Consider the following 27,101-nt stretch of genomic DNA (forward strand, 5'->3'; position numbering starts at 1 on the left):
AATATAACACATTTCATTCACCCGCTAGCAGTTTGAAATGTGTACAAAGGTATATGATGCTTGTTTTACTTATACAAAGTGAAGCAAATACTTGTTGTTGTTTTTTTAACAATTTTACCTTATATATATACTAATTATAACAAACAAAACCACTACTTGTTATAAACAAAACTTCAACAATTTCCTCTTTACCTCTGTATTTCATTTAAAATATTGCTCTATTCTGAAAAGCTATGAAAGGTTTTCCTTAACCATAACAAGAATTAATAAAATAAATACAAAACAAAATATCAGGTTAATATATTTACCCCCAGTCTGTTTGACAGCTTGAGATGCTCCTGATTTTGCTGCCGCATCAAAACCTGCTAAAATTTCTTTCATCGGCTTCCTTTGTCGTTCACGAATTGATTCTTCCACCAGATCGCGCTGCGGTTGTGCCACAACAGATTTTCATCTAAACCAGGCTTACCTATACAAAGAAAATAAATAGCCACGTTGTTTATGAAAACAAATATATATATTGATTTTATAAAAAAAAGTTTCCACTTTAGTCTCCTAAATTACAGTTGTTTTTTATTAGATCTGACTGATATTTAACCGAAAATAAATTTACCTTTGCTGCTTACATTAACGAAAACTATCTCGTATAAATATTGATATCTAGTTTTATTTCAAAGAAAGAAACGGAGACATTGCCATCTTCCACGAGACAGCATCCATACAAATATATCATCTAACCAATTATCATGTTCATTAAACATTCTGAACTGCTTTTAATGTTTTATGTAAACTTACACTCGCTGTTACCAGGACTGTAACGTACCTTCTTTGTATATGTTAATATCCATAGTTTTAGGTCCACCGGCAGGAGCTGATTTAGCCATACCATCATACATAGCTAGTGTTCGTCTTTCTTCTCTTCTGCTTCCTCTGACGTTGTTTGACGGCATCTTCACGTTCTTTTCTCTGTTTTTCATCATTTCTTCTCGCTTTGCTATGGAAGCGAACTTGTATGTTACAGAGTTATGTTATAATTCTACACTAATACTCTACAAAGAATCGCCAATTTGAGCACAAGTCTTTTCAGGTACCTAAATAATATGATAATCATATATATATATATTCATTTTAGTTTAAACTGTTATTTTGTGAGAAAAATATTGTCAAATGAATAAAGTGTGTGAAAAAAAAAATGTATTACAATATTTAGAAGTACTAGTGGAGTCCCCCCCCCCTTGGGACAAGGGTAAGTCTTCAGATAAAATCAGGGGTCTGATTCCCTCGGTGGACAGAGCAGATAACTTGATGTAAGTTAGTGAAGTTCGTGGTCCATGTGACGTGTCATCATACTGAACAGAGCTTGTGCCTCATGTTTGTTTGTATTTTAAAAGCACAAAACTACACAATGGGATATTTTCACTGTGTCATCTCGAATAAAGCTCAGAATTTGGCGTTTTAAGCCTTCAAAGCTTATGCTTAGTCACTGGGAGAAAGCCTGTACCGGAGAAAGTCAACTAAAATATTTCAAACACACACATTACCAACTAAATTACACCATTTAATATGTTATTTTCTTCGAGGGAGATCGAGTGACCAGCATTTAAGCGTGTGTTTTTTTTTTTATAATATGAGGTCAATTTCCACTAGTCGTTAGTAAATAAGAGCCCAAGAGTTGGCGGCGGGTGCCTTCTTCTAGGCTGTCGTTTTCATATTACGTTGCATAGTATGTTACATCCTTGTGTGGGCCCTCCTGTAATATATAGTACAGTGTGAAAGATTGTTTATTTACTTAAAAAAGACAGAATATTGAGGTTAGAAACTAGAAAGTATTTTGTCTGTTTTGAATTTTTGCGCAAAGCTACATCGCTAGCCGTCCATAATTTATCAGTTTAAGATAAGAATAAAGGCAGCTAGTCATCACCACCCACCAACTCTTTGGCTACTATGTTACCAACGAATAGTGGGATTGACCGTCACATTATAACGCCCCCACGGCTGAAAGAGCAAGTATGTTTAGTTGCGACTCGGATTCGAACGTCTTAACCATCTGGCCATGCCGGGCCAACTAGAATTTAAGCTTATTATTACAAATGAACCAAAATATTATTTCAAACAAGAGTTGTTTGTGTTGTTTTTCAATTGTTTATATGAAAAATACATAGAAATAAAAATAATGTTTAAATACAGCATAACGAACTTTAATTCGTAAAACTAGCTTTTAAATAGAATTTGATTTAGGAGGTAATGTAACTTTTGGTGCGTGTGCATGAATGATCTTAATATGTATCCTATAGACTGTTCAGAAAAAATATATATAATCTTTAAATGTAGTAATCAAACACACAGAATGGTTTTGTTGTTTTGAAGTCAAGTTTTTACAGAAAACAGTTATTACCCTTTACAGATCTTACACAATTCAGTGCTTTGTATACATTAAAATTCCAGGTGACACCCTAATGGTAGTAACACGTGAGAAAGTATTTGATATTGGATCTCAGGATGATGCTCCTTAATTTAATACGGTGTTAGGACTTGTGTGTTTTCTTATAGCAAAGTCACATCGGGTTATCTGCTGAGCCCACCGCGGTATATCGAACCCCTGAGTTTAGTATTGTGAATCCGGAGACATACTGTTGTACTAGCGGGGGATATTTCAGGACTTATCTACATCAGTTTGTTTGCTGGAGAAATATTTTTTTTTAATCGAACACGTAGACGAGTAAAGATTTGCAAATGAATGAAATATACTTTTTAGATCATTTCTATCACGTGGATATAAATATAAACACTGATATTGAAATTGAACTGAACTTCATGGGCGGAAACATTGGATTTTACAAAAAGACCTGATTACTTCATAATAGCAACTGTCACGTGATGCATTACTAACATCTAGAGGCCTGTCACGTGATGCATTACTAACCTCTAGAAGCTGATTAGTTTAAAATGGAAACTGTTACGTGATGCATTACTAACCTCTAGAGGCTGATTAGTTTATAATGGAAACTGTCACGTGATGCATTACTAACCTCTAGAGGCTGATTAGTTTATAATGGAAACTGTCACGTGATGCATTACTAACCTCTAGAGGCTGATTAGTTTATAATGGAAACTGTCACGTGATGCATTACTAACCTCTAGAAGCTGCTTGAACCTCTCGAAGTCGTGCTCTCACTAATTTCCTCTGATCAATATCTTCTGTGTTATCTATCTGAGGAGTCATGAAACAGTATAAAGCGAGACACCATAACCGCTCATACAGGACAATAAAAAAGTTCATGTCCTATATATACATCAACTAATAAAATAACAAAGATTACTAATATATCTTTCACTTACCAGTTTCTTTTCTCAACATTTTGATTTATAAAGTTCCTGTTTAAATTATTAACGTTTCAGCTTGTGCTTCTAACATTTTTATTTATAAAGTTCCTGTTTAAATTATTAACGTTTCAGCTTGTACTTCTAACATTTTTATTTAATGTTTCAAAATTTCTACTTTGTTTAGAACATTCTGGTTTATATTTCTAAAGTTTTTACCTTTCGCTTTCTTTTTCACCGTTTCGTTTTATATTTGTTTATCGGTTCGCCATTTAAGAAACGCACCGTTACAGAAATTGGGTTCTGATCAACTTTATTTTAGTTATTTTTATTGTGAATCTATTTTCTTGGATAAATTATAGTTTTTTGTGTAAATTTTACGAAATAATTATATTCAATAGATCCGACTTGTGTGTATTATCGAAGCTACCCGAAAATTTTAAGAATAAACTTAATGAGCCATGTAAATATATACACTTGGAATTACAACTATTATTTATGTGTTATTATCGTTAAAGTACTAATATTTATGTAACGGTTTGTTTGTTTTACTTACCACTAACAACTTTTAGACGTATAGATAGCATGTGATATACAGTTATAATTTGTTAATCAGCGGACTATTTAGTTCTTTTCTTAACGGAAACGTGAATTTTATTCACCAAACTTCACGTTCTGGCAAATAAATCCACAATATTTACGAAGAGTGGTAATCATTCTATACAGAGCTTGAAATATTATAAAATGAAATTTCAAACGGCATTAGTTATCGCTTCTTTTTAAAATTAGTCACTAAATGTAATACTAATCTTCTATCCATCAAATAGAACACATTTTATCTTCTGATTTTACCTTTAAACTGCAAAGCTAAAATAAAATATTGAGCCAATAATAATAGTTTTCGATCAGAGTAAGCTAGGTACTGAGAGCAAAACTAGAAATTAATTAAATATACTTTTATTGCGTTTCTACTTATAAAGTATTAGGATGCATTGTTTCGTCAGTTGAGCACCCTCGCAGTTGACGACATTTTCGGTCGTAATCCTATATTATATTGTTTTATTATACACTATACTTAAAACTGTTCATTCTTACATTAACGTTTCACACCATTACTTGTCATAGATGATAAATGCTAGTTTGTACAACAGTGTCTCTTGACACGTATCTTCAGCTGATAATCAACTACCCAGTTAACTATAGTTTAACTTACCAGCTGATACAAGAAAGCTTCGTCGTCTACAGAAGCCAGATCAACTCCATTAACAACTCGTGAATCGTCTCCCATCTTGGAGGTTGGTTGGAACTTTTTTGTAATCTAGGAACAAATTAAAATTTGAAATTAAAATTACTTATGTAACAGCATGCACTCTCATTGAGTAATAAATATTATATACTGTCCCAGTAAGCGACTCATTAACATACCATAAATGATAGATACGGCGAACTCTTTGCTTAAAGGTTGGTTTATTTACACAGAGATTCTATGATTCTGTGTTCACAAAACTATTAAGGGCCCGGCATGGCCTAGCGCGTTAAGGCGTGCGCTTCGTAATCTGAGGGTCGCGGGTTCGTGCCAAACATGTTCGCCCTCCCAGCCGTGGGGGCGTTATAATGTGACGGTCAATCCCACTATTCGTTGGTAAAAGAGTAGCCCAAGAGTTGGCGGTGGGTGGTGATGACTAGCTGCCTTCCCTCTAGTCTTACACTGCTAAATTAGGGACGGCTAGCACTGATAGCCCTCGAGTAGCTTTGTGTGAAATTTCAAAAAACCAAAAAACAAAACTCTTAAGTGTTTGAGTCGAAATACAAAAAAAAAAAAAAACATTGCAAAAATTGGTTGAAGGGCCACCAAGGTCTTCATACTATAAATAAATAAAAATCAAACCACCGTAAAATGATCTCAAAGTAATCTGGTGTGTTGACAAAAGTATTTTGTATAATGAGATTCCAAAGAACTGTTGACTGAGTTTAACTTTAATGATTCATCGAATTTCAGTTTGTTACGAATCTTATGAAACATTACTGACGTTCTTATTAGCTTAGTGTATATGTTGATTTACAAGTTAAATTCATTTAAATACTAGGACATCACTAAAAATGGTTCACATTCGTGGCTGAGACATTGTCATTTCGGAGATTTTAAGTAATTCTGTGATAAACGGTATTAATTCAAGGTATATGTGTGTGATATGTAATTTTTAAAAACAGTTTTCCTGAAAAGAGTTAAATTTGGTTGTACCGAATGTTATCAAAACTTAATCCTTTCCCAGCAAGCTGCAAACTACACTTCATGGGACACGCTTTCCAGATTAACTCCTTTCCAAGCAAGCTCTTTGCTAAATAAAATACACATCATGGGACACGCTCTCCAGACTTACTCCGATTCCAGGAAACTGTCTTTTCAAAAGTACAAGTCTTCCATTCCTGATTATGTAACTCTCCTATCTCGGTAGATATGAATCTCTTGGAATTAGTTATGTGTGTAGTTCTGACTGTCGAATCGTTTGACTTGGAACTAGTAAGGTTTGTGTAAATTTGATTTTTCTGAGGTTACTTGCAAATCTTATTTTCTTGGGATCAGATGTATGTATTGATCTGATCTTCACGTTACTAGTTCTGTGTGCAGGTCAGACCCTCCTAAGACTAGATATGTGATTAGATCTGATTTTTCCAGTAATTAGTTGGGTGCGCAGACTGGATTATCCTAAGACCAATTGTTTTCGTACATCTAACACTGCTGGGACAAGTATCTGTGTAAATCAGACTCTCATGATATTAAAGTAGGTGTAGTGTGAAACTAGTTGTGTGTGTAGAGTTGACTCACCAGAAAGTCGTTTTGAGTGTGGATTTGAACTAGTTGTGTGTGTAGAGTTGGCTCACCAGAAAGTCGTTTTGAGTGTGGATTTGAACTAGTTGTGTGTGTAGAGTTGACTCACCAGAAAGTCGTTTTGAGTGTGGATTTGACTAACCTGAATATATAAGTTGATCATTGTTTCTAATGTAGTGACGTAGCTAGTTGATTGTTTAGTTTAAGTTGTAAGTTGTGAATTAGGAATGATTCCTTTTATAATCGTTCATTCGTCTTTCTCTGAGTATTATTTTGAAATGTTCATTGTAGTGTAAGACCAAAACGAAAGATGAATGGATGCTCAGAGAAAATAAACACTTTTAATTCCTAACCTACAATCTAAGTTGAACAATCAATAAGCTGCATTAATGTATCTCAAACTATGATCAATTCACCGTGCCTGAGATGAAAAAAGAAAAGAAAATTTCATCCAACAAACAAATGTCAATATCTGCCAAAGTGAAAAAAAACAACTCTTATCTGAATATATAATATGTGTGTGTGTGTTTTGTGATTAGCAGAGTCTGTGTTAATTTGATTGTCTTGGTACTAACTGTGTGTGTAGATTTTATTCTTCCAAAACTAGTTGTGTTTATAGATTTGGCTCTCTTAGGTTTGGTGTTGTGTGTAGATTTGGCTCACTTGGGTTTGGTGTTGTGTGTAGATTTGGCTCACTTGGGTTTGGTGTTGTGTGTAGATTTGGCTCACTTGGGTTTGGTGTTGTGTGTAGATTTGGCTCACTTGGGTTTGGTGTTGTGTGTATATTTGGCTCACTTGGGTTTGGTGTTGTGTGTATATTTGGCTCACTTGGGTTTGGTGTTGTGTGTAGATTTGGCTCACTTGGGTTTGGTGTTGTGTGTAGATTTGGCTCACTTGGGTTTGGTGTTGTGTGTATATTTGGCTCACTTGAGTTTGGTGTTGTGTGTAGATTTGGCTCACTTGGGTTTGGTGTTGTGTGTAGATATGGCTCACTTGGGTTTGGTGTTGTGTGTAGATTTGGCTCACTTGGGTTTGGTGTTGTGTGTAGATTTGATTCTTGAGTGTTTGTGTAACTTTGTTTTATTGTGAATGGTTGTGTGTGTATACTTGACTCTCTTGGGACTCGTTGCATATGTAGATCTGACTTTCCTGAGACTGAGTTTATAATTTGACTCACCTGGTACAAGTTATTTGTGTAGCTCTGATTGTTCACAGACTATTTCTGTGTATAATTTGTCTCTTTAGGACTAGTTGAATGTGTATAATGGATTCTCCTAGAATTAGTTGGATTGAAGATTTAGCTTTCCTGATTTAGTTACAATTGTGTATATACAGACTAATCATCTTTTTAGATTTGACTCTTTTTGAGACTAGTTGTGTGTACCTTTGCACCCTTTGGACTAATATGTATGTAGATCCACCTCGTCTAGAAGTTCAATGTGTAGGTATGACACACCTGAGACGATGTTTACGTCAAACTTTTGTTTTGTGTGATTAGACAGGCGTACGTAGATCCGACTCTCTTGAGTTCAGTTGTGTGTGTAGATCTGGTTGTACTCGGACTTGTGTGTCTACATTTAACTCACCTAGGACTAGCACATGTGCAGATTTGATTCTCTTTATTAAAGTTATTTGACTAAATTTGACTGTATAGATCTAATTCTTATAAAATATTAATTGTTTTTGTAGATGTCTATTTTCCTGGACTTGTATCTATATGTACTTAACAATCCAAGGACTTTTATCTCTGTAGACTAGATTATTCTGTAGCTAATAAAGGGCGTATTTTTACTCACGTGGGATTATTTTTGTGCAGACTTGATTTATCCTGATTTGTATATTTTATTCTTCTGCAAGTTGTGTGTATCTCGAGTACATTTTCCTGTTATTCATTATATACGTAGATCTGACTTTTCTAAAATTGTTCGTCTAGATGTTACTCACTTGAGACTAGTCATGTGTACGTTTGGTTGTCATGAGACTAAATGTCACTACTTGTGTGTGTGTGTGTGTGTATCTGATACTTTTAGGACTATATCTTAATATACATTTGTCTTTACTGGAAGTATTCATGTATTTAGATTGAACAAAACTAGTTGTTTCTGTATATCTGTGTAGGTCTGACTCACCTAGGACTGACCTTGTGTGTATGTATGCCTCTTCTAACACTAATTGTGTGTGTAGATTTGATCATCCTAGGACTTGCATGTATGCATGTTTAAATTTTCTAGGCCGTGAATATCTGTAGACTTGACTCTTCTGTAAACAGGTAACTCGTATATGAGGTAAATCTGGATAAACAATCGGTTCCAGGAGTGTTAAATCCACATTACTCTCAACAACTAATCACGAGAAACCAAAATTATTCAAATAAGCCAAGGGCAGTGAAATCCATGCACTCATCTAGTTACAGGAGAGTCAGAGTATTTTTCTCTCTAATTTAATTTTTTTAAAATTAGTTGTGCATGTGGATTTTACTCTCCTTGGAGTTGTAATTGTGTAACGTTTGCTCTCATTTGTAGATTTGACTCATCTGGTACTGATTATGTGTGCTGAGACGATACGTGCCTGTAAATTTGATTTGTTGTGATTGTCTGTTTCTATAGATATGATTGACCATGTACAATTTGTATGTTTAGATTTGACTCTCCTATTCGTGTGTGTGTGTGGTGTGTATAAATTAACTCTGTGTATGTGTAGATTTGACTCATTGCGTGTATACGTAATTCGTCTAGAATTAGTTGTATGTATAAACTTATTTCCAGGTCGCTATGAAAACGGGGTTATGAGATTGTTTGTCATAGATATATTATTGTGTGTTACTATATAGTGTTATGGTTAAGTGTTGGAACGTACTTCCGATGTCAATAGCTGGCTGCCTCAAGCATATTACAAGCATAGTGAAGAAACAGTGAGAATTAATGTTCAAAAAGTCTTCGGAAACAATAGAAAGGTATTTTTACTGTGTTTTCGACTGGCCCATGAAGCAAAAGTGGTTAGAAAATTGTCTCAAACGGTTTAAACCTTAATACTATAGAATATATATTGACGATACTTTAACGGTTTAAACCTTAATACTATAGAATATATATTGACGATACTTTAACGGTTTAAACCTTAATACTATGGAATATATATTGACGATACTTCAACAATTTAAACCTTAATACTATGGAATATATATTGACGATACTTCAACGGTTTAAACCTTAATACTATAGAATATATATTGACGATACTTCAACGGTTTAAACCTTAACACTATAGAATATATATTGACGATACTTTTGTTATTTATAGAAATAAATTTGTTATTCAGGATTTCTAAAATTACTTGAACTGTCGATACAACATTATTAAATTTGCAATAGAAGAACAAAATGTTAATACTTTACTTTTTAAATAACAAGATAGTTAACATAGGTATGTTTTGAGACTAAGTGTTATCATAAACCAATGTTTACAGGCCAACATTTTTCTGTTGACAGTTTTTTTTTACCTTCTGAAGTTAAGAACTTTATTTTATAACTTAATTCAACAGGCTTATAATGTAGTTACTTCTTTCTCCATAGTTTATGAAAATGTACAAAATAATAGTTGTTTCCTGTACAGTTGATTGAGTGTCTTGTTAAGAATTATTTAAAAATTTTGTGTATTCCTAAAATCTGTAAACATATTGAAACTAAAGGAGTAATTTGTTGTAGTTTGTCCTTCACTGGTAAACATTCCATAGAATTACAGAGAAAAATTAAAGCCGTTTTCAATAAAAAAAAATCCACAACCCAAGTTTAGTATAAGTAATTAATTTAAATTTAAAGACAAAATCACTAAAATGCATCGCTCTTACGTCATCTGCAAATTTACATGTCCAAGGTGTAACCTTAGCTATGTGGGCTGTACAATTCGTTGTTTGAGCTCAAGCATCAAAGAGCATGCGCAAAACATAATACATGATCTGTCAGCCATTGTTTACAAGACTGTGGCACATTTTGATGAATGCGGTTAGCAAAGAAATGATCTGCACAGAAAGGAGTCTGTTGATACATGAGGTGCGGTCTGTTCAAGATTCGTTACAACTATGTATTCCAGTCTGGTAAATCTAATATTTCTGGAAAATATATCAGTTTAGATCACACTTACTCTTCACGTGTTATGAAATATCAAAAACCTACAATCAATGGTTCTTCACTAACGGAGAACAAAATAAAAGTATAGTGGGAAAAAGTAATTTAAACCTTTACACTTAAATATTTGACTGTTTGTTTGTTTTGAATTTCGCACAAAGCTACTCGATGGCTATCTGTGATAGCCGTCCCTAATTTAGCAGTGTAAGACTAGAGGGAAGGCAGCTAGTCATCACCACCCCCCGCCAACTCTTGGGCTACTCTTTTACCAACCAATAGTGGGATTGACCGTCACATTATAACGCCCCTACGACTGAAATGGCGAGCCTGTTTGGCGCGACGGGGATGCGAACTCGCGACCCTCAGATTACGAGTCGCACGCCTTAACACGCTTGGCCATGCCGGGCCTAATATTTGACTGTTATTATAATAATCTCTTTACTTTTAAACCTAAACAACATGTAATATACTGTTTCTCCAAACTTTATTATAGTTAAATATAGGTTGTCTAATATATGAAAATAGGAAATCTGTTCAAATATTTTAAACATAAATTATAAGAAACAGAAAGAGACTTTAGTTTTTGTCATATGAGCTAAGTAGCCTATACATTTCATTTTTCTCTCGAATGTGGAATAAATTATAACTTTAATAACCCTTTTTCCAAAGTCGTACTGAAAATGATTTACAGAAAATATTAAAAAATAGTTTAAATTAGGTACTACGAGAATATAACCATTCATTGTGTTTACTGCGGGAAAGAGTTAGGTCTTGCTCAACGATAGGAAGGCCCTGCTGATTATTGGGACATGTTCCGATTCATTCATTGCTTTAGTCAAAATCACTACTTTTTATATTTATTTGTCGTCGCTTGGGCTGCTTCTGAAACTGTTGATTTTATATATATATATATATATACCATTAACATATAAATAACGATTGATAGTAATAAAAAGTACCACTATAGAAACATGTGGTTGTCATATAGAATAAATTGGAATCAATAAAAATGCTGTTTTAAATCCAAGTTATGAGTTAACTTTGTAGTTTACATTTAAAAAAAACATTCACTTTTAGCCTAGAATTCCCGAAAAAACGCCTGGTAAAAAATGTTTTTCATCTTCTTATCTAGAAATTCGTGTCACTTTAGTCGTTAAAGCTCACGTTATGAAGTATTTATTTTAATGTAATCAAATACGAGCTCAAGCGGTACTTGTCATTCATATATAGTTATGATCTCGTAGTTTATGACACATGTTTTTTTTGTTTTTTTTACAGTGAAAAGGGAAGAAAACATTGCAAGCTATGCGTCATTTTCATACAAAGACTATAAACACCATACATTTAGGACAGTTTTATTAATTTTTCACCAAACTCAACGTAAATTGCTCGCCCTTTCAGCCGTGGGGGCGTTATAAAGTGACGGTCAATCCCACTATTCGTTGGTAAAGAGTAGCCAAAGAGTTGGCGGTGGGTGGTGATGACTAGCTGCCTTCCCTTTAGTCTTACACTGCTAAATTAGGGACGGCTAGCGCAGATAGCTTTCGTGTAGCTTTGCGCGACGTGGATTCGAACCCGCGACTCTAGGATGACGAGTCGCGTGCCTTAAGCACCTGGCGACTTACGACTCTCTGACACTAGTTTAAAGTTGCGATGCTTTTATCACTTAGTGAATATGTCACTGAGAAATTTGTACAACACCGCGTAGGATAGGGATTTAATATATCACGACGGTTACCAGATCGGAAAAGAAAGACCAAAGGAACGTTTGGACCAAATCCAAAGTCCACAAAGTTTGAAACAAAGTTGGTACATATATCTAAAATAATGCATGACTTTGTCGAAAATTTTCAATTACGTCTGCTAAATTAAGTTACCATTGCTGAAATAAAATATTTCTAAGACTTTCTTACCACTCAAGTATTTCACGTACTTGATTTAGAACCCTTTTTTGTTAAAGCCATATAAATCTTGTTGTTTATCACCATTGACGTAGTCAAACGTCGAAGCAACATCTGCCCATTATCACTGTGTTTCTAAAAAGTCTTTTCATTCGTTACGAGGAGTGTTCTAATCCGGTGATTTCTAACTTCTCGTCCGCAGTAAGATTTCGGTTTGTCCGCAAGAAGGTTGTTAAAACAAAATACGTTTTAAATTCTATTGTGTAAAGTGTACTGTTTTAAGACGTGATAGTGCGATCCGTGAAACTTTGGGTCTGAAGTACTTGGTTCTCAAGTGGAAAAAGGTTTGGTTTGTTTTGAATTTCGAACAAAGCTACACAAGGGCTATCTGTCCCTAATTTAGCAGTGTAAGACTAGAGCGAAGGCGGCTAGTAATCACCACCTACCGCCAGCTCTTGGGCTACTATTTTATCAACGAATAGTGGGATTGACCGTCACATTATAACGCTCCAGCGAGCATGTTTGGTGTGAGGAGGATTCGAAGGAAGGTGTTATTCAAAGCCCATTTCTCAAAATATCGTTGAGGGTTTGTATAAGCAATTTATAACGAAGCAGGTCACCTCTACTGTCGAAATTAAACGAACTAATTAACCAGTTGCTTTTACTGTAATTTCAAGAGTACAAATGATCACCGTGTATCACAACTATCAACTGTTTAGTACTTTATCAACGAAAAATAGTAACCTTGTTTGCTAGAGCTAGTTTTAACAACGTAATATAATTTAAAACACAGTGTGCACGTAACATATATGTTATTGTATGATTGCAACAGATAATGGAAAATTTCTTCCATGTTTATCAGAAGTCTTCAGTTACAAGTTAAGCCGTTTGCAGGTATTTAAAATATCGTATACGATTAGTTTAATTGATTTTATACATTGGATGTTGTTACATATTTATTCAGCATTTATAAGTGTGTAATAATTTGTATTATATGTCAAAGTAAATATGTTTACCAGGATAGTTAAAATGAGGCCAAGTCGTTAAAAGTTCGCTGTTCAATTCTTATATAAATAATCTCGTTCACAGATATTCAAATCCGTTTCTGCCAAGAATGCACAGTGATGATGTCACAGCTGTTTCGTAGGAGGCTACATCTCCTACTTTTTTAGAGTAACGAAAATATGTTTGAGCATGCGCTTATGTGAGTGTTGGTCTGGGAGTTTATTATAAATCATTGCTAGCATATTTATAAACAAATAATCGCTGAAAGTAACCGATACTCAAACAACAACAAAAAATCTTGTGAGTCGATGATTCTTACCCTGTGGCGTCTATAGACAACTTATGTATATTCATTAATATTTATAAATCGCATACACACACGTAGACCCTACCAGGGTATGCAAGCTACACACACACACACTCGTAGACCATACACATACATGTAGACCAATCAATATCTAAAGATAATCTACACCCTTGAAGACCCTATCTGGGTTTGTAAGACATACAGACACACACTCGTATATATACATGTAGACCCCTCTATATGTGTAGATCAAATACACACATGTAGACCTACTAGGGTCTATATACCATGTAAAACCATCGATATCTGTAGACTATATACATATATACTACGTATGTCACAGTCTGTATACAATACACGCGTAATATATATGCAAAAACGGCTCGTTTGGGTTGAGAAATTATTTTACTTAGAGAGCGCTCTTCTACGTAAAATAATTTCTCAACCCAAACGAGCCGTTTTTGTATATATATTTCTCTACAAGTGGGTTTTCTCGACATCACTGAATACACGCGTAAACCCATCAGGGTCTGTCGACCACATATACATACACAGTCTGTACAGAATAAAAACGAAAACCCACCAGGGTCTGTAGACAACACACAATAAATGTAGACTCATCGGTATCTGTTGACCACATACATATGTGCCACATCTGCTAGTGTCTGCAGACCACATTTGTTAGCGTACTTAGACCACACACACATGTAGAACTACCATTGTCTATAGAACACACACACATATACCACATATTCCAGGGTTGATAGACCACACACACATGTACCACATATTCCATGGTTGATAGACCACACACACATGTACCACATATTCCAGGGTTGATAGACCACACACACATGTACCACATATTCCAGGGGTGATAGACCACACACACATGTACCACATATTCCAGGGTTGATAGACCACACACACAAACAGGACCAGAGCAGGGGATACAAATAGATGCAATTGCTCGGAGCTAATCGCAACAAAGAAACCACGCTCTTGAACCAAGAAAATACTCTTATAAATAGTCGGAAATTGGAAGTCCCATTGTAAAATACATTTGCAACTGTGTCACCATGAAACCGCCAAGTATAGTAGTTTCGTATGAATCTATTATTTAGTAATTTTTCATTAACACCTTTGTACAACATGTTCTTTCATAACAATTTGCTATGATATTTGCAATATTTGTTGTTCTTACTTTATATTCATTATTAGCATTATAATTAATATTTTGAATAGTATATACCTACCAACATTATTTGTACATTGCGCAAGCTTTAGCTCATAAACAGTATTGAATTCTGATTATTTAAGAAGTTCAGTTCTGAGGGCCCCCTTAAAAGTATGCTCTGTCCCCCTATAATTAATCCGTTCCGTTACATGCATGTAGACCCACCAGTATCTGTAGCACGTGCACATATTCTCCACATCTTTCAAAATCTGTACACTACATACACCACGTGCACCAGTCGATATGTGTTCTCGACAAACATCTAATATGTAGCAGAACTATCGTTTTTTTTATATGTGCTTGTATATGTAGACCAACAAACATGTGTTCTCCGCCTCTGATGTGTATAGGTCACACTCGTATGTACTACATTTATCGGTGTTTGGAGGTCATACAGATGTTTACCAGCGTCTCTATACTGTACAGATATGCACCACATTTAGTGGTGTTTGTGAGCCATGAAATATATCCCAAACCTTGCTGGTGCTTGTGGACCACTTTGTTACGTAAAGTATCTCGTGGTGCTGGTAGGCTTCACATGCGTACTTCTTCTGCTTGTGGACTACAATCGTAGCTGATCTACAAACCATACACACGCGTGTATCTCATTCACTTGTGACTCAAGACGAGACATACCTATGCCGCACTCGCAGGTACTACATAGGGTATATATTCCTGTACACAATGATGCCTGTATATATCCCAAGTGTACTATATACACTGGTGTCTGCAGACCAAAGACACCTTTACTGCATTATCAGGTATTCTTTAGACTACACACTTGTGTACTACATTTACTAGTGTATGTAAGCTTCACACATATGTACCACATTTACTGGTGTTTTGAAGTCACATGTACATAATCTAGCTACCAGAATCTTTCGACGATTGCTGACTACAATATATGTACCTCGTCTACCGGTGTCTGGAGGCGACATAAATGTGCACCACATCTGTCGGTGTGTGAGATACACATGTGTGTGCTGCATCCGATCTTCTGAAGTGTTTAAACTATTTATATTGTTTAATTCGTTGTTTATGTAATAACGTTAAACAAAACCTTTTTTTAAGCAATTCCTAATTACTTCTGTTTCATAATTTGTTAGAAGTTTAGCTAAACTGTCACTACAGGATTTCTGTCTTTCGTGTACTGCTTGTTGTTGAAGAAACTCTTTTAATCTAGATACTTGCCATTAGGGCATGATCATCATCCGATGGTAACCTAAGAGTTGGCGGTTGGTGTTGTTCATTTGCCTTCCCTCTAGTCTATTATTTCTAAATTAAGGACGGCCAGTAAATATAGCATCGAGTAGCCCTGCTAGAAATTCAACAACTAAATACATGAAGTTAATAGCGCGTGCTAAGTAAACCTACGCATCAAAAATTTCAGTGCCATCCTTTTCTAACATGAACAACGGCAGAACTTTGCCTTCAGACTTAAACCACAGTAATAACGTACTCTCTCAACCACATTATGTTCGTCACATTCACTGCCTACAACGCGTTTCGCTAAAAAAAAAAGTATTTGTTTGTTTGTTTTTTACTTGCGCGCAAAGCTACACGAGGGCTATCTGCGCTAGCTGTCCCTAATTTAGCAGTGTAAGACTAGATGGAAGGCAGCTAGTCATCATCACCCACCGCCAACTCTTGGGCTACTCTTTTACCAACGAACTGTGGGATTGATCGTTACATTACAACGCCTTTACGGTTGAAAGGGCTAACGTGTTTGGTGTGACTGGGATTTGAACCCACGACCCGCAGATTACGAGTCGAGTGTCTTAACCACCATGCCGGGCTCGCTCAATGTAGAGAACTCAACAAATAGTATGGTTAAAATACTCTATTTTTCTTCTTAAATATTTTTAATTAGCACGCATAAAATATAATAGGCGTAATAGTAATGTATTATGACAAAGATAACGAATTATAACAGTAAAGGTGTGCGCTTCAGACGAAGTTGAGTGAACACATTTGTCAGTAAATCAATCAATGAATCAATTATCTATAGTTTCTAGTCATTCGTGTAAAATTTATGACTTTCAATTTACTAACGTATATTTATTATTTTAAGATATTTAATTAGATTACATTGAAGGGAAGTACTTGAAACTCAAGTGTGTTTAGTTCAACTAATTTGTTATGTGAGGTTCATACTTGAGTAAGCTCAAGCTCAGCGTTCATCGCAATAAGTAGGTTATTAAATACACAGTCTGGACACTTTGACAGCAAACTTCAAAGCTCTCCTCGTAGGACTGATAACAAAACCTGTGATAGCAGTTCCACAAACACTCTCTTTATTTATACATGTATTTTTCACTGTATAGTTTGAAAATCCTGAGTACTGAAGAGACATCTCGCGAACCAAGACAGTAAAGTCCATCACGATACACAATAAGCATAACGTTAATAGGTGGATACGCCCGTCCTGTTAATTTTTTAATATATTAACGAGGCACGTTTAACTTTATTCTAGTGTAAAAAAAACATTATAACTCTCACTGAACTGTAAGTGACTTCTAGACAACAAACTCAGTTGTTATAACCTTGACCTCCTCATTTTTATTTGTATTTCTATATTTCATTACGAAAAAAACGTTCCGGAACGTTGCTATGAAACGATGGGTTGCAAGATGTATGCCACTAATAATGTTAAATTGAGTCCGAGTCCAAAATGTTTTGTACCTTATAGACTGTTTTAAAAAGACCGGACATTCAAATCAAACGAGATATATCCCCATTAAAAACGTATACAATTTTAAAATAAATAAATAAAAAATCTAGGAAAGATGTTCGTTTTCCTACCAATTAGCACAAAGGATTGTTACATGTTTGCAATACATCTTTCTGTAACAAGTTTTAAAAATATTGCACAGTTTTATTTCCGTTTTTTAATAAATATACACAATAATGTTTTATAATATTGTCTATAGGTGTAATGTTTTGACTGAGGTTAAATGTGATTAACCCAAATTTTTTTGGAATGCTACTATAAAACCAGAATGTTAAAAAAGCAAAGGAAGAGAAGTGGGTGTTTGTTTAAGTGTAAAAGGTAAGTAAATGAAAGACTACATTGTCAGAATGCATCATAAGTAATTAGTAATGTTCTTTTAGCAATAGTCATTGTGAGGAAACCTTGCTGTAATCTATACTATCTTGAAAATTATTAATTGTATGTTAATGAAACGAATTAGAATATCACGTCTGTCCTAATGGACTGTGAAGTTTCCTATAAATGTTTTTTTTTAATAATATGACTGTTTCCATTTTTTAATAAACTGTCAAATCGCACGTGTGTGTAATGTGCAAATATCTTACCAGGAACTTTTAATGAGCATGTTTGTCAAAATTTAGTACGTTTAATAGATCACGACAGAAAGGTACAAGTACAGAAAGTTGAATAACAGGTTTGTACATCTAGATAGAGAAAACGACATACCTAAGTACCCTACGTGAAGCTAGGGGCTCATCTCTCGTGTTTTGTATTAAAACAGAGGTACTTTTGAACTTCCATTATTATGACATCAACGAAAATTTAGATCTAACACATTTACTTTGAAATAAATAAGCCGAGAATTTCCCCAGAACTTCTTCGGGACGAAGAGGGGGGAGAGTAATATTTTATTTGGTAACTTATGTGGCTTGAGAATATGAGTTACAAATCTGATTGTATTTTTCAGTATATTTTGTAAGTATGTTTAAAATTATATATTTTTAGATACCTAACTTCTTCATACCAAACATCATCAACTGGAAATAAAACCCACAAATTTACAAAAAAAAAGAAGGTTTCTTCCTGGCCTATGAAAAGATATTCCCTGAAAATATAACATTGCAAAAAGGCAGTCATTGTTAGGAATGTCTGTATGCAGTGGTTTTGAAACTTAACACTATAGCATAACTATTTCACATAACAGGAGCTATTTGTCAGGTTGCAGGATACTATAGTGAAAAGCTGGCCTGTTTGTTTGCTGATACGTGATTAATCTAGGTGACAATTCTTCACAGAAGTATCAAAGAAAGAAGTGTTGAAATTGGATTCGATTTCTAATACCAAGCCATATTTAAAACTTTTGTAAAAATAAACTAACATAAAAAAATCTATTGCTTTTGGGATGAATTAAAAATCTTATCCTGAGCCTTTAACTTTTATTGAATCTTCTTGTAGTTTTATTGTACTCAACTGTTTAAAGGTGACATTATTGTAAGGCTTTGATTAACAGAATTTGGTTATTTAAATCGAAAATGAAACAAATCTAGAAAATATCAAATTGTTTGGCCCTAGAAATATATGTCATGAAGGAAAATTAGTTTGATTGTAATGATTCAACAAGATTTAGTGAGAAGAGTTAGTACAAGTCAAGAACCCAATAATTCGTGAACATGGTGCTCTTTTGACATTATGTAAAATGACATTGATAAGGAGTGGTTAAGTAGTTACTGGGCTCGAAATAAGAAACTAAGTTTATATTGGTTATGTTCCTTTCCCGCAAAATCTTTCTTCTCACTCTGAGACTATGGGTGTAGTTTTCTACCAGACATAGCAGTTGGAGCTGGGAGCTGTCGCTTAACATGTAAAGCAATAAACTGGAAAGTTTCAATTTAATATTCTTCTGTTAAAAATTTGAGGGTTCGTATCCCTGTCACACCAAACATGCTCGCCCTTTTTAGCCGTGGGGGCGTTATTATGTAACAGTCAATCCCACTATTCGTTGGTAAAAGAGTAGCCCAAGACTTGGCAGTAGGTTGTGATGACTAGAAATCCTCAGAACAAAAATGATTAAATCCGAGGTAAACGTTTAGCTAGTTATTGTAAATGCTTCTCTTCTATAATTTTTAACAGTTTGTTTGTTTTTGAATTTCGCGCAAAGCTACACGAGAGCTATCTGCGCTAGCCGTCCCTAATTTAGCAGTGTAAGACAGCTAGTTAGCATTACCCATCGCCAACTCTTGGGATACTCTTTTACCAAGGAATAGTGGGATTGACCTTCACATTATAACGCCCCACGGCTGAAAGGGTGAGCATGTTTCGTGTGATGGGGATTTGAATCCGCAACCCTCAAATTACAAGTATAGTGCCTTAACCACCTGGCCATGAAAGCATAATGTGGTTTATTTTTCTTGCCTTATTTATAGTACAAAATAAAAACCATTTTCTCAACAACCTTCCTCGTGACGGTCAGAACTTTGTGCTCAGAATACAAAGCACCACAGTCATCATTTAAACAGATTATCATGAGTTTTTTTAGTTTTCATGAACTTTCGTTTCATAATTTGTTAGTTTATAATGCTATTTATATTAAAAATTATAACTTTCGTTTTTCAGTTTTAGAAAATTAGGACAATTCTTAATGTTTTAATATGCTTTTTATTATATTCGATTTTTGATTTTCAGAGTTATCTATATAAAGAGTATTATTCGCTACTAGCATTAAGTCCCTACTTACCTGAACAACCTTCGCACGAATATCAGGCGTGTTAATACGAGCTGTTCCTGAGACGTCTGGTAAGCGTTCAGAATCCTCGTGTAATTTCACGCTATACAAAGTGACCCAGTGATGAAACAACAACTGGAGTACAGCTGCAACTAAATCTTGATCGCCCAACAAGCGCTTCTCGAAACCCTGACGTCAAACAACAGGAACTAAAAATACTCTCGCCTAAGCACGGGTCACGAGATCTAACGGTGATCTCTGGTTGGCTTTAAAACGGTTTGAAAAACATTTGATGTTTAAAAATTTCGGGAAAACACATGAAATTTGCAAACTTAGAGGACTTTTGAAGGATAAAGTACTCGTACGTGTGAAAAGATTTGGTATTAATTCTTTTTAAACAAAATGTCAAGAGAATAATATCACGAAGATTTGGGAAACAGAAGCTGGTAGTTATTAGTTCAGAGGAAATTTAAAAGAAATTGTGAATTTGGAGAAGGATGTTGTTCTTTTAGCTAAAAATTAACCAATGGGCTATCAGCGTTTTGTCCACCGCGGGTATCGAAACCCTCATTTAAGCGTTGTAAGTCTGGAAACTTATCACTGACTCACCAAGAGACGAATGTACAAATGACTAACCTCGTGCTTATCAGTTCTGTTATGTCAAGTGTGTCCTAGTTGTTAGCGACCTGTTGTTATAAAACTCATCCTGAATTTTAGGGCAGTGGATGCGATATACAAATGTCGGGCAAATCCAATTATGTAATCAGACAAAAGTTAACCAAGGGTTGACGAGGTAAACTTCACTAGGTACCTTGTCTATCGTCTGTCAGCTCAATATTTGAGAGAGCTATGCACAAGTAGTACTTGTGTAGACTTACGCGATATTCTGATACAAACGAATCTCAAAACAAACTTTGCGTTGTCCAATATGTAATCATACTAATATAAAGTTCATAAACGTAATTTCACTGCAAAATAAAAAAATGTTTCTGGAGATATAACTCTTTCACAGACAATCAATAAATATTGCCGCCTGTAGAAAGTTACGTTGTTTGGCGACAATGTTACTTGGTACATAACATATATGTATAAGAAAATATGTACATGATCAGATGGTATATATATAATATGCTTGTGTTTGTCTGTCCGAAATCTTTCCTGCAAATTCATTGCAACAAATCTCACACCCTGTGTCTGAAGAGTCCAAATTGCATACTGGTTTTTCAATTCAAATACACCTCCTCACCTGTTTTTTGCTTAGTAAGTCTTTTTAACGCAACAAGTATGCTACGAGTTGACACAATTTCGTTGTCATCACGTGATGACTGGGTTCGATTTGGTATTTAATTTTTATTTGCAAAGTATTTCACACAAACGACACTTAACATTACGTTAAATACAGTTTATATGGGCTTTCTCGACATATTCTGCTCTACAATACACATGCACAATTCGTTCAGACGTTTCTGCATACTTAGCTAAGTTTGGCTTGATTACAACTTTAATTAACTTTATAATAAAATAGCTTCAGTTCATTTTATGGACTGTTATACCTTCATTACAACTTTAATTCACTTTATAATAAAATAGCTTCAGTTCATTTTATGGACTGTTATACCTTCATTACAACTTTAATTCACTTTATAATAAAATAGCTTCAGTTCATTTTATGGAGTGTTATAAACACATTTTAGCTATTTATTGTTTCCTTATTGTGGTCTTTATGCATTGTTTTTGGAAGCTTATTTGTTTTATTTCGTGAAACCATATCATACACTGAACACTCATTCTCTGCATTCTATTGTAAATACCATACATTTACTTTACTGTTTACTTCACATGTAATTTTATTAAACAAAGTTTACGTAAGTTTGTTTATCTGACTGCATAACATTTCTTCAAATAAACCAGCATTTATCGAGCTAATAAATAATATTACCAAGAAAACGTAGCTCAAAGAAAATATATGTCATTGTTAGATTGCTTCACTGTAAAACTTACTTGATAAGCTGACAAGAAATGTAGTTAAGGGGTTAAAATTCATTCATCACTAAAGATTAATATTTCGTGTAAAACAAAAACTGTGAAAGATGTTACAAAAGTTTGTTAACACTTTTGATTTTTTTTTTTTGGAATTTCGCACAAAGCTACTCGAGGGCTATCTGTGCTAGCCGTCCCTAATTTAGCAGTGTAAGACTAGAGGGAAGGCAGCTAGTCATCACCACCCACCGCCAACTCTTGGGCTACTCTTTTACCAACGAATAGTGGTATTTATCGTAACATTATAACGCCCCCACGGCTGAGAGGGCGAGCGTGTTTGGCGCGACTCGGGCGCGAACCCGCAACCCTCTGATTACGAAGCGCACGCCTTAATGCGCTAGGCCATGCCAGGCCTAATACTTTTTGAAGTATTATAATATGGTAGCAGTTTTATAATGATTAAACCATTTTGATTTATGATTTAAATTGGGTTTTTAATAAACAGCAAATAAAATAAAAATCATGTTTTGTAACATATATATTAAGCCTCAATAGATTTCTCAGGCGATTTTCTATTTTCAGTTGTCTGGGACCGAAGCTGATATCTTTCACACGACAAAACTATCGGTACGTCATACGAACTAGAACACTCATTTTATTGTAAGTTACGTTTAGGGTTTGTTTGGCAAAGCAATAATTTGTACTTTTTTCACTACTTAGTTCCTTATAGTTTCTTATCCCGAGTTTTAGTCGTGTTGAAACATGTAAAGATTTTGGATATGTTGGCATTTTATAACTAATTAAATAAAAGTAACTTAATAGGAACAACGGTGCTGTTGATTTTTAAACAAGTACGTATGCAGTTAATGGATCAATGCTGTAGCCACGAACGTTCTTCGACGACGGAGATGTCTGGTGAATAAATGATTGGATGACTTGGAAAGAAGCACAAGAAAGGCTACAAACAATTACCTTTTCTGAAAGTTATGTGTATGTAGGGGGAGACACATGTCCTGTCTATGTCTGTGATCAATCCCAATTTATTATCATTTATTAACGTCCAGCAAATAACTTTTTATACTCCACTGGATATAACATAAAGCGGGATAGAGTTAATGTCTTACAAACATTTGTTCTTGTTGTTGTGTCTCCAGACTGTGAATCCAAAGAAATAACAGTTCGCGTCTCGTTATTGTAAAAATGCGCTTCACACGATGAGGCCGTTTATTAAAGACGAGACTAACGGTTTCAATCGCACATTTAAATTAGACAGAGTCACCCTATAGTTGGTAATGTTGAGTAGCTGTCGTTTCTCTAGTCTACCAGTTCAAAACTTGGTATGACTAGTGCAGACAACCTTTGTATAGTTTTGTGCAAAGAATATAAAAGAAATAAAGTCTTGAGTACCGTTTTTACATTTAAGAAAACATATATTATACCGTACTTATATGAACTTTATATCTTCTCTCTGTGCATATTTGTCTATTTCTTTCTTTGTGTATATATGTATGTATACAGCACGTCACAATAATATGGTTGTTAACTCTTAGTTATTTAGGAATGTGCACAAGTTTTATATTTTGTGTTATTTTTGTTTGTTTTGAATTTCGCGCAAAGCTACACGAGGGCTATCTGCGGTAGCCGTCCCTAATTTTTCCCTAGAGGGAAGGCAGCTAGTCATGACCACTCACTGCCAATTCTTGGGCTACTCTTTTACCAACGAATAGTAGGATTGACCGTCATGTTATAACACCCTCGCGACTTAAAGGTCGAGCATGTTTGGTATGACGGAGGTCCGAACCCGCGACCCTCATATTAAGAGTCGATCGCTCTGATCACCTGGCCATGCTGGGACTAATTGTTAATTTATTTTCTTAACCAAAAAGAGATTATGGTTTCTTGACAAGTGTGAAATCGTTTATGGTTGTTGTTTTTTTTCACAACAAACTACGTTAAATTTTACCACACACACATAAAATGTCTTAAATTTATATCGTGGTCTCAGCGGGTTCGCCTCGCTCTGACATACAGCGACATCTCACCTACGCTCCTCAGTACAAAACGGAATTTAAACATCAGGTAACGTGTTGACTTATGTGCAATATTCCCGTGCTAAGCGTTGCTCAGTGGTTAACATGCCGGACAGTAGATTTGAGGTTCCGTGGTTCGTAGTTAACACTCAATCGTGAGTGCGTCATACAAGTGAGGTCAAATCCCACTATTCGATTAGAGTAGTCCACGAGTTGGTGATACGTACTCTCCTTATAGTTAGTTTATCACTTTAAAATTAAGGAAAATTAGCACAGATAGCACTCGATCAGCTTTACCCAAAAAATCCAACAAACATAAAAGCAACATTTTTTCAAAGATGTTATTTAAGTCATATTCAACAATCAGTGACGCGTACCGTCGGTGAAAGAAAGATAAACATGTGCTCAATGTGTTCCTCTTCTTTCACTCTGTTACACCCGAAGTGCATTGGTTATTCTTTATGTCCATATAGTACACACCTATGTAACACCCGAAGTGCATTGGTTAGTCTTTATGTCCATATAGTACACACCTATGTTACACCCGAAGTGCATTGGTTATTCTTTATGTCCATATAGTACACACCTATGTAACACCCGAAGTGTATTGGTTATTCTTTATGTCCATATAGTACACACCTATGTTACACCCGAAGTGCATTGGTTATTCTTTATGTCCATATAGTACACACCTATGTTACACCCGAAGTGCATTGGTTATTCTTTATGTCCATATAGTACACACCTATGTAACACCCGAAGTGCATTGATTATTCTTTATGTCCATATAGTACACACCTATGTTACACCCGAAGTGCATTGGTTATTCTTTATGTCCATATAGTACACACCTATGTTACACCCGAAGTGCATTGGTTATTCTTTATGTCCATATAGTACACACCTATGTTACACCCGAAGTGCATTGGTTATTCTTTATGTCCATATAGTACACACCTATGTAACACCCGAAGTGCATTGGTTATTCTTTATGTCCATATAGTACACACCTATGTTACACCCGAAGTGTATTGGTTATTCTTTATGTCCATATAGTACACACCTATGTAACACCCGAAGTGCATTGGTTATTCTTTATGTCCATATAGTACACACCTATGTTACACGCGAAGTGAATTGATTATTCTTTATGTCCATATAGTACACACCTGAAGAACTGTATGATCACATTACGATAGCAATGGATAAAATATTGAAAATTATCTTCCGAATAGAAAACGTTGTTTTTCATTTCGTTAACTCGCTGTTTAGTATCTTTCGCTTTGACTATTTTCTCTTTAGTTTTCATCAACTAAAAAACGCTGGTAGAGGTAGTTATTTTTAGTTAATTTTTCCTTTTTTGTTGAAATGATATAGTGCGTTCCGGAATTTCTTTTTTGGGACTCGAGCACTGGAACTGCAACAGATATTTGTCATTTCTTCAGAAATGTTATCATTATTTTAATAGAAGAGTATTCTAATTTTTTTGTTGACTATAAGACTCTTTAGTTTTAATAATATAAACGTTCGGACAGAGATTATAAACTTGTTGTTCGAAACGTTATACCCATTTTAAACAATTTTGGCTCAGTTCATGTTCCATTTTTGTAGATTAAAGTAAAGAGCTTTCTGTTTCAACTGCGCTGCAATTTCTATTTTTCATCTCTATTTCTGTGGTGCAGTGAAAAACCTTCCAGCCTAGCGCGAGCTTTTAGATCAAAACTGATGTATCTAGGTAACACGAGCAGCACGTGGTAACCGAGTGGGTAGAAAGAAGATTTAGGACAGCAGCCAGTAAAGAGGGCGCTTCTAATAATAGAGAAAGCAGAGGCGGAGGAGGTACACCACACATACAGATACGTTAGGAGCCAACTTCACGTATAGTAATATGATAACGGAGTACGTTGATTATAGAACAACGGTAGTTGGTGTTACAGCAACAAAACGATGCAACAGAAATAACATTATGGGTTTTCTCTCTTTAAATCTTGGTTGAAAAGTTAACCTCTCTTTATGATTTAAAATTGTCTTATGCTGTTTAGTTTAATGTTTAACATGCGTTTCACAAATACTGTTACATATAAATGAATCACAAAACGCATCATTTTATAAATAATAAATCTGTTCATGAAATTAAGTTCATTTAATTGATTCTCGTATACATTAAATAGCTTCACTTACTTTGAGTAAAGTTATGAGAGAACATATCCAAAATTAAGACTGTACATAATTATTGTGTATTTATGTACCAATGGAAAATCTATCAAAACACGCCCGTCTGAAAATAACAAAATTCCGTATATTCTGAATTATTTGTACAACTGGTCTAAAACAATAAAATTATTGTTGGCTAATTATTATCGCCCACTGACAGAAGTTGGCAATGTTTTTAATATTTTCTGCTTGTTTCTGCATTTTTTTAAGCACGTACTTTTACGCCCACACATGTATTATTATGTAAATAAATTCGTGTTTGGTTTTAGTAACTGTATAAATATTTTTCCCCTTTCAAAACCTTGGTGTCTACGACTTATATAATAAATATTTGACAAACCAAAATGAACAGTATTTTATTTCGTTGGAAGATCTAAAGGTTATCTCGCGAATTTTAGGTGGCACCAGTAAATTCATATAAGTTTTGTGCATTATATTTTTGACAGTCCTAGAGAGCGGTTAATACTCTGTGTTAATGTATTATATACTATCTCCTTTTAGTGGGTGATCCACAAGATAGTTCCTCGCTAGTACAGTGGTAAGTCTACAGATTTCCAACACTAGAATCAGAGGCTCAATTCTCTTCGATTGGCTCAGTACTTAGACCGATGTGACTTTGCTATAAAAACACACACGCAAACACTCTACAAGGTAGACAACACAAACACTGTTGAAGTCTTGTTTTCTTGAACCTGACATCATGACAACAACACGAACTTT

The 27,101-nt window shown here is 34.9% G+C and overlaps 1 protein-coding gene and 1 long non-coding RNA gene across 2 annotated transcripts; one reads left to right on the forward strand and one right to left on the reverse strand.

The window, feature by feature from the left end:
* Positions 1–371: 371 nt before the first annotated feature.
* Positions 372–20,515, reverse strand: LOC143238991 (uncharacterized). Its single transcript, XM_076479691.1, has 5 exons — positions 20,170–20,515; positions 4,535–4,639; positions 3,136–3,211; positions 824–994; positions 372–469 (listed from the first exon to the last, which is right to left on the reverse strand). Exons 2-5 carry the CDS (start codon positions 4,607–4,609, stop codon positions 378–380), a joined length of 414 nt encoding a protein of 137 aa, XP_076335806.1. The 5' UTR covers positions 4,610–4,639; positions 20,170–20,515; the 3' UTR covers positions 372–377.
* Positions 12,252–23,139, forward strand: LOC143238992 (uncharacterized). Its single transcript, XR_013020898.1, has 3 exons — positions 12,252–12,762; positions 22,720–22,764; positions 22,960–23,139. It is a non-coding gene; the product is annotated as an uncharacterized LOC143238992 (long non-coding RNA).
* Positions 23,140–27,101: the final 3,962 nt, after the last annotated feature.

The sequence above is a fragment of the Tachypleus tridentatus genome, chromosome 13 (assembly GCF_004210375.1).
Source record: "Tachypleus tridentatus isolate NWPU-2018 chromosome 13, ASM421037v1, whole genome shotgun sequence".
NCBI classification, from domain to species: domain Eukaryota; kingdom Metazoa; phylum Arthropoda; class Merostomata; order Xiphosura; family Limulidae; genus Tachypleus; species Tachypleus tridentatus.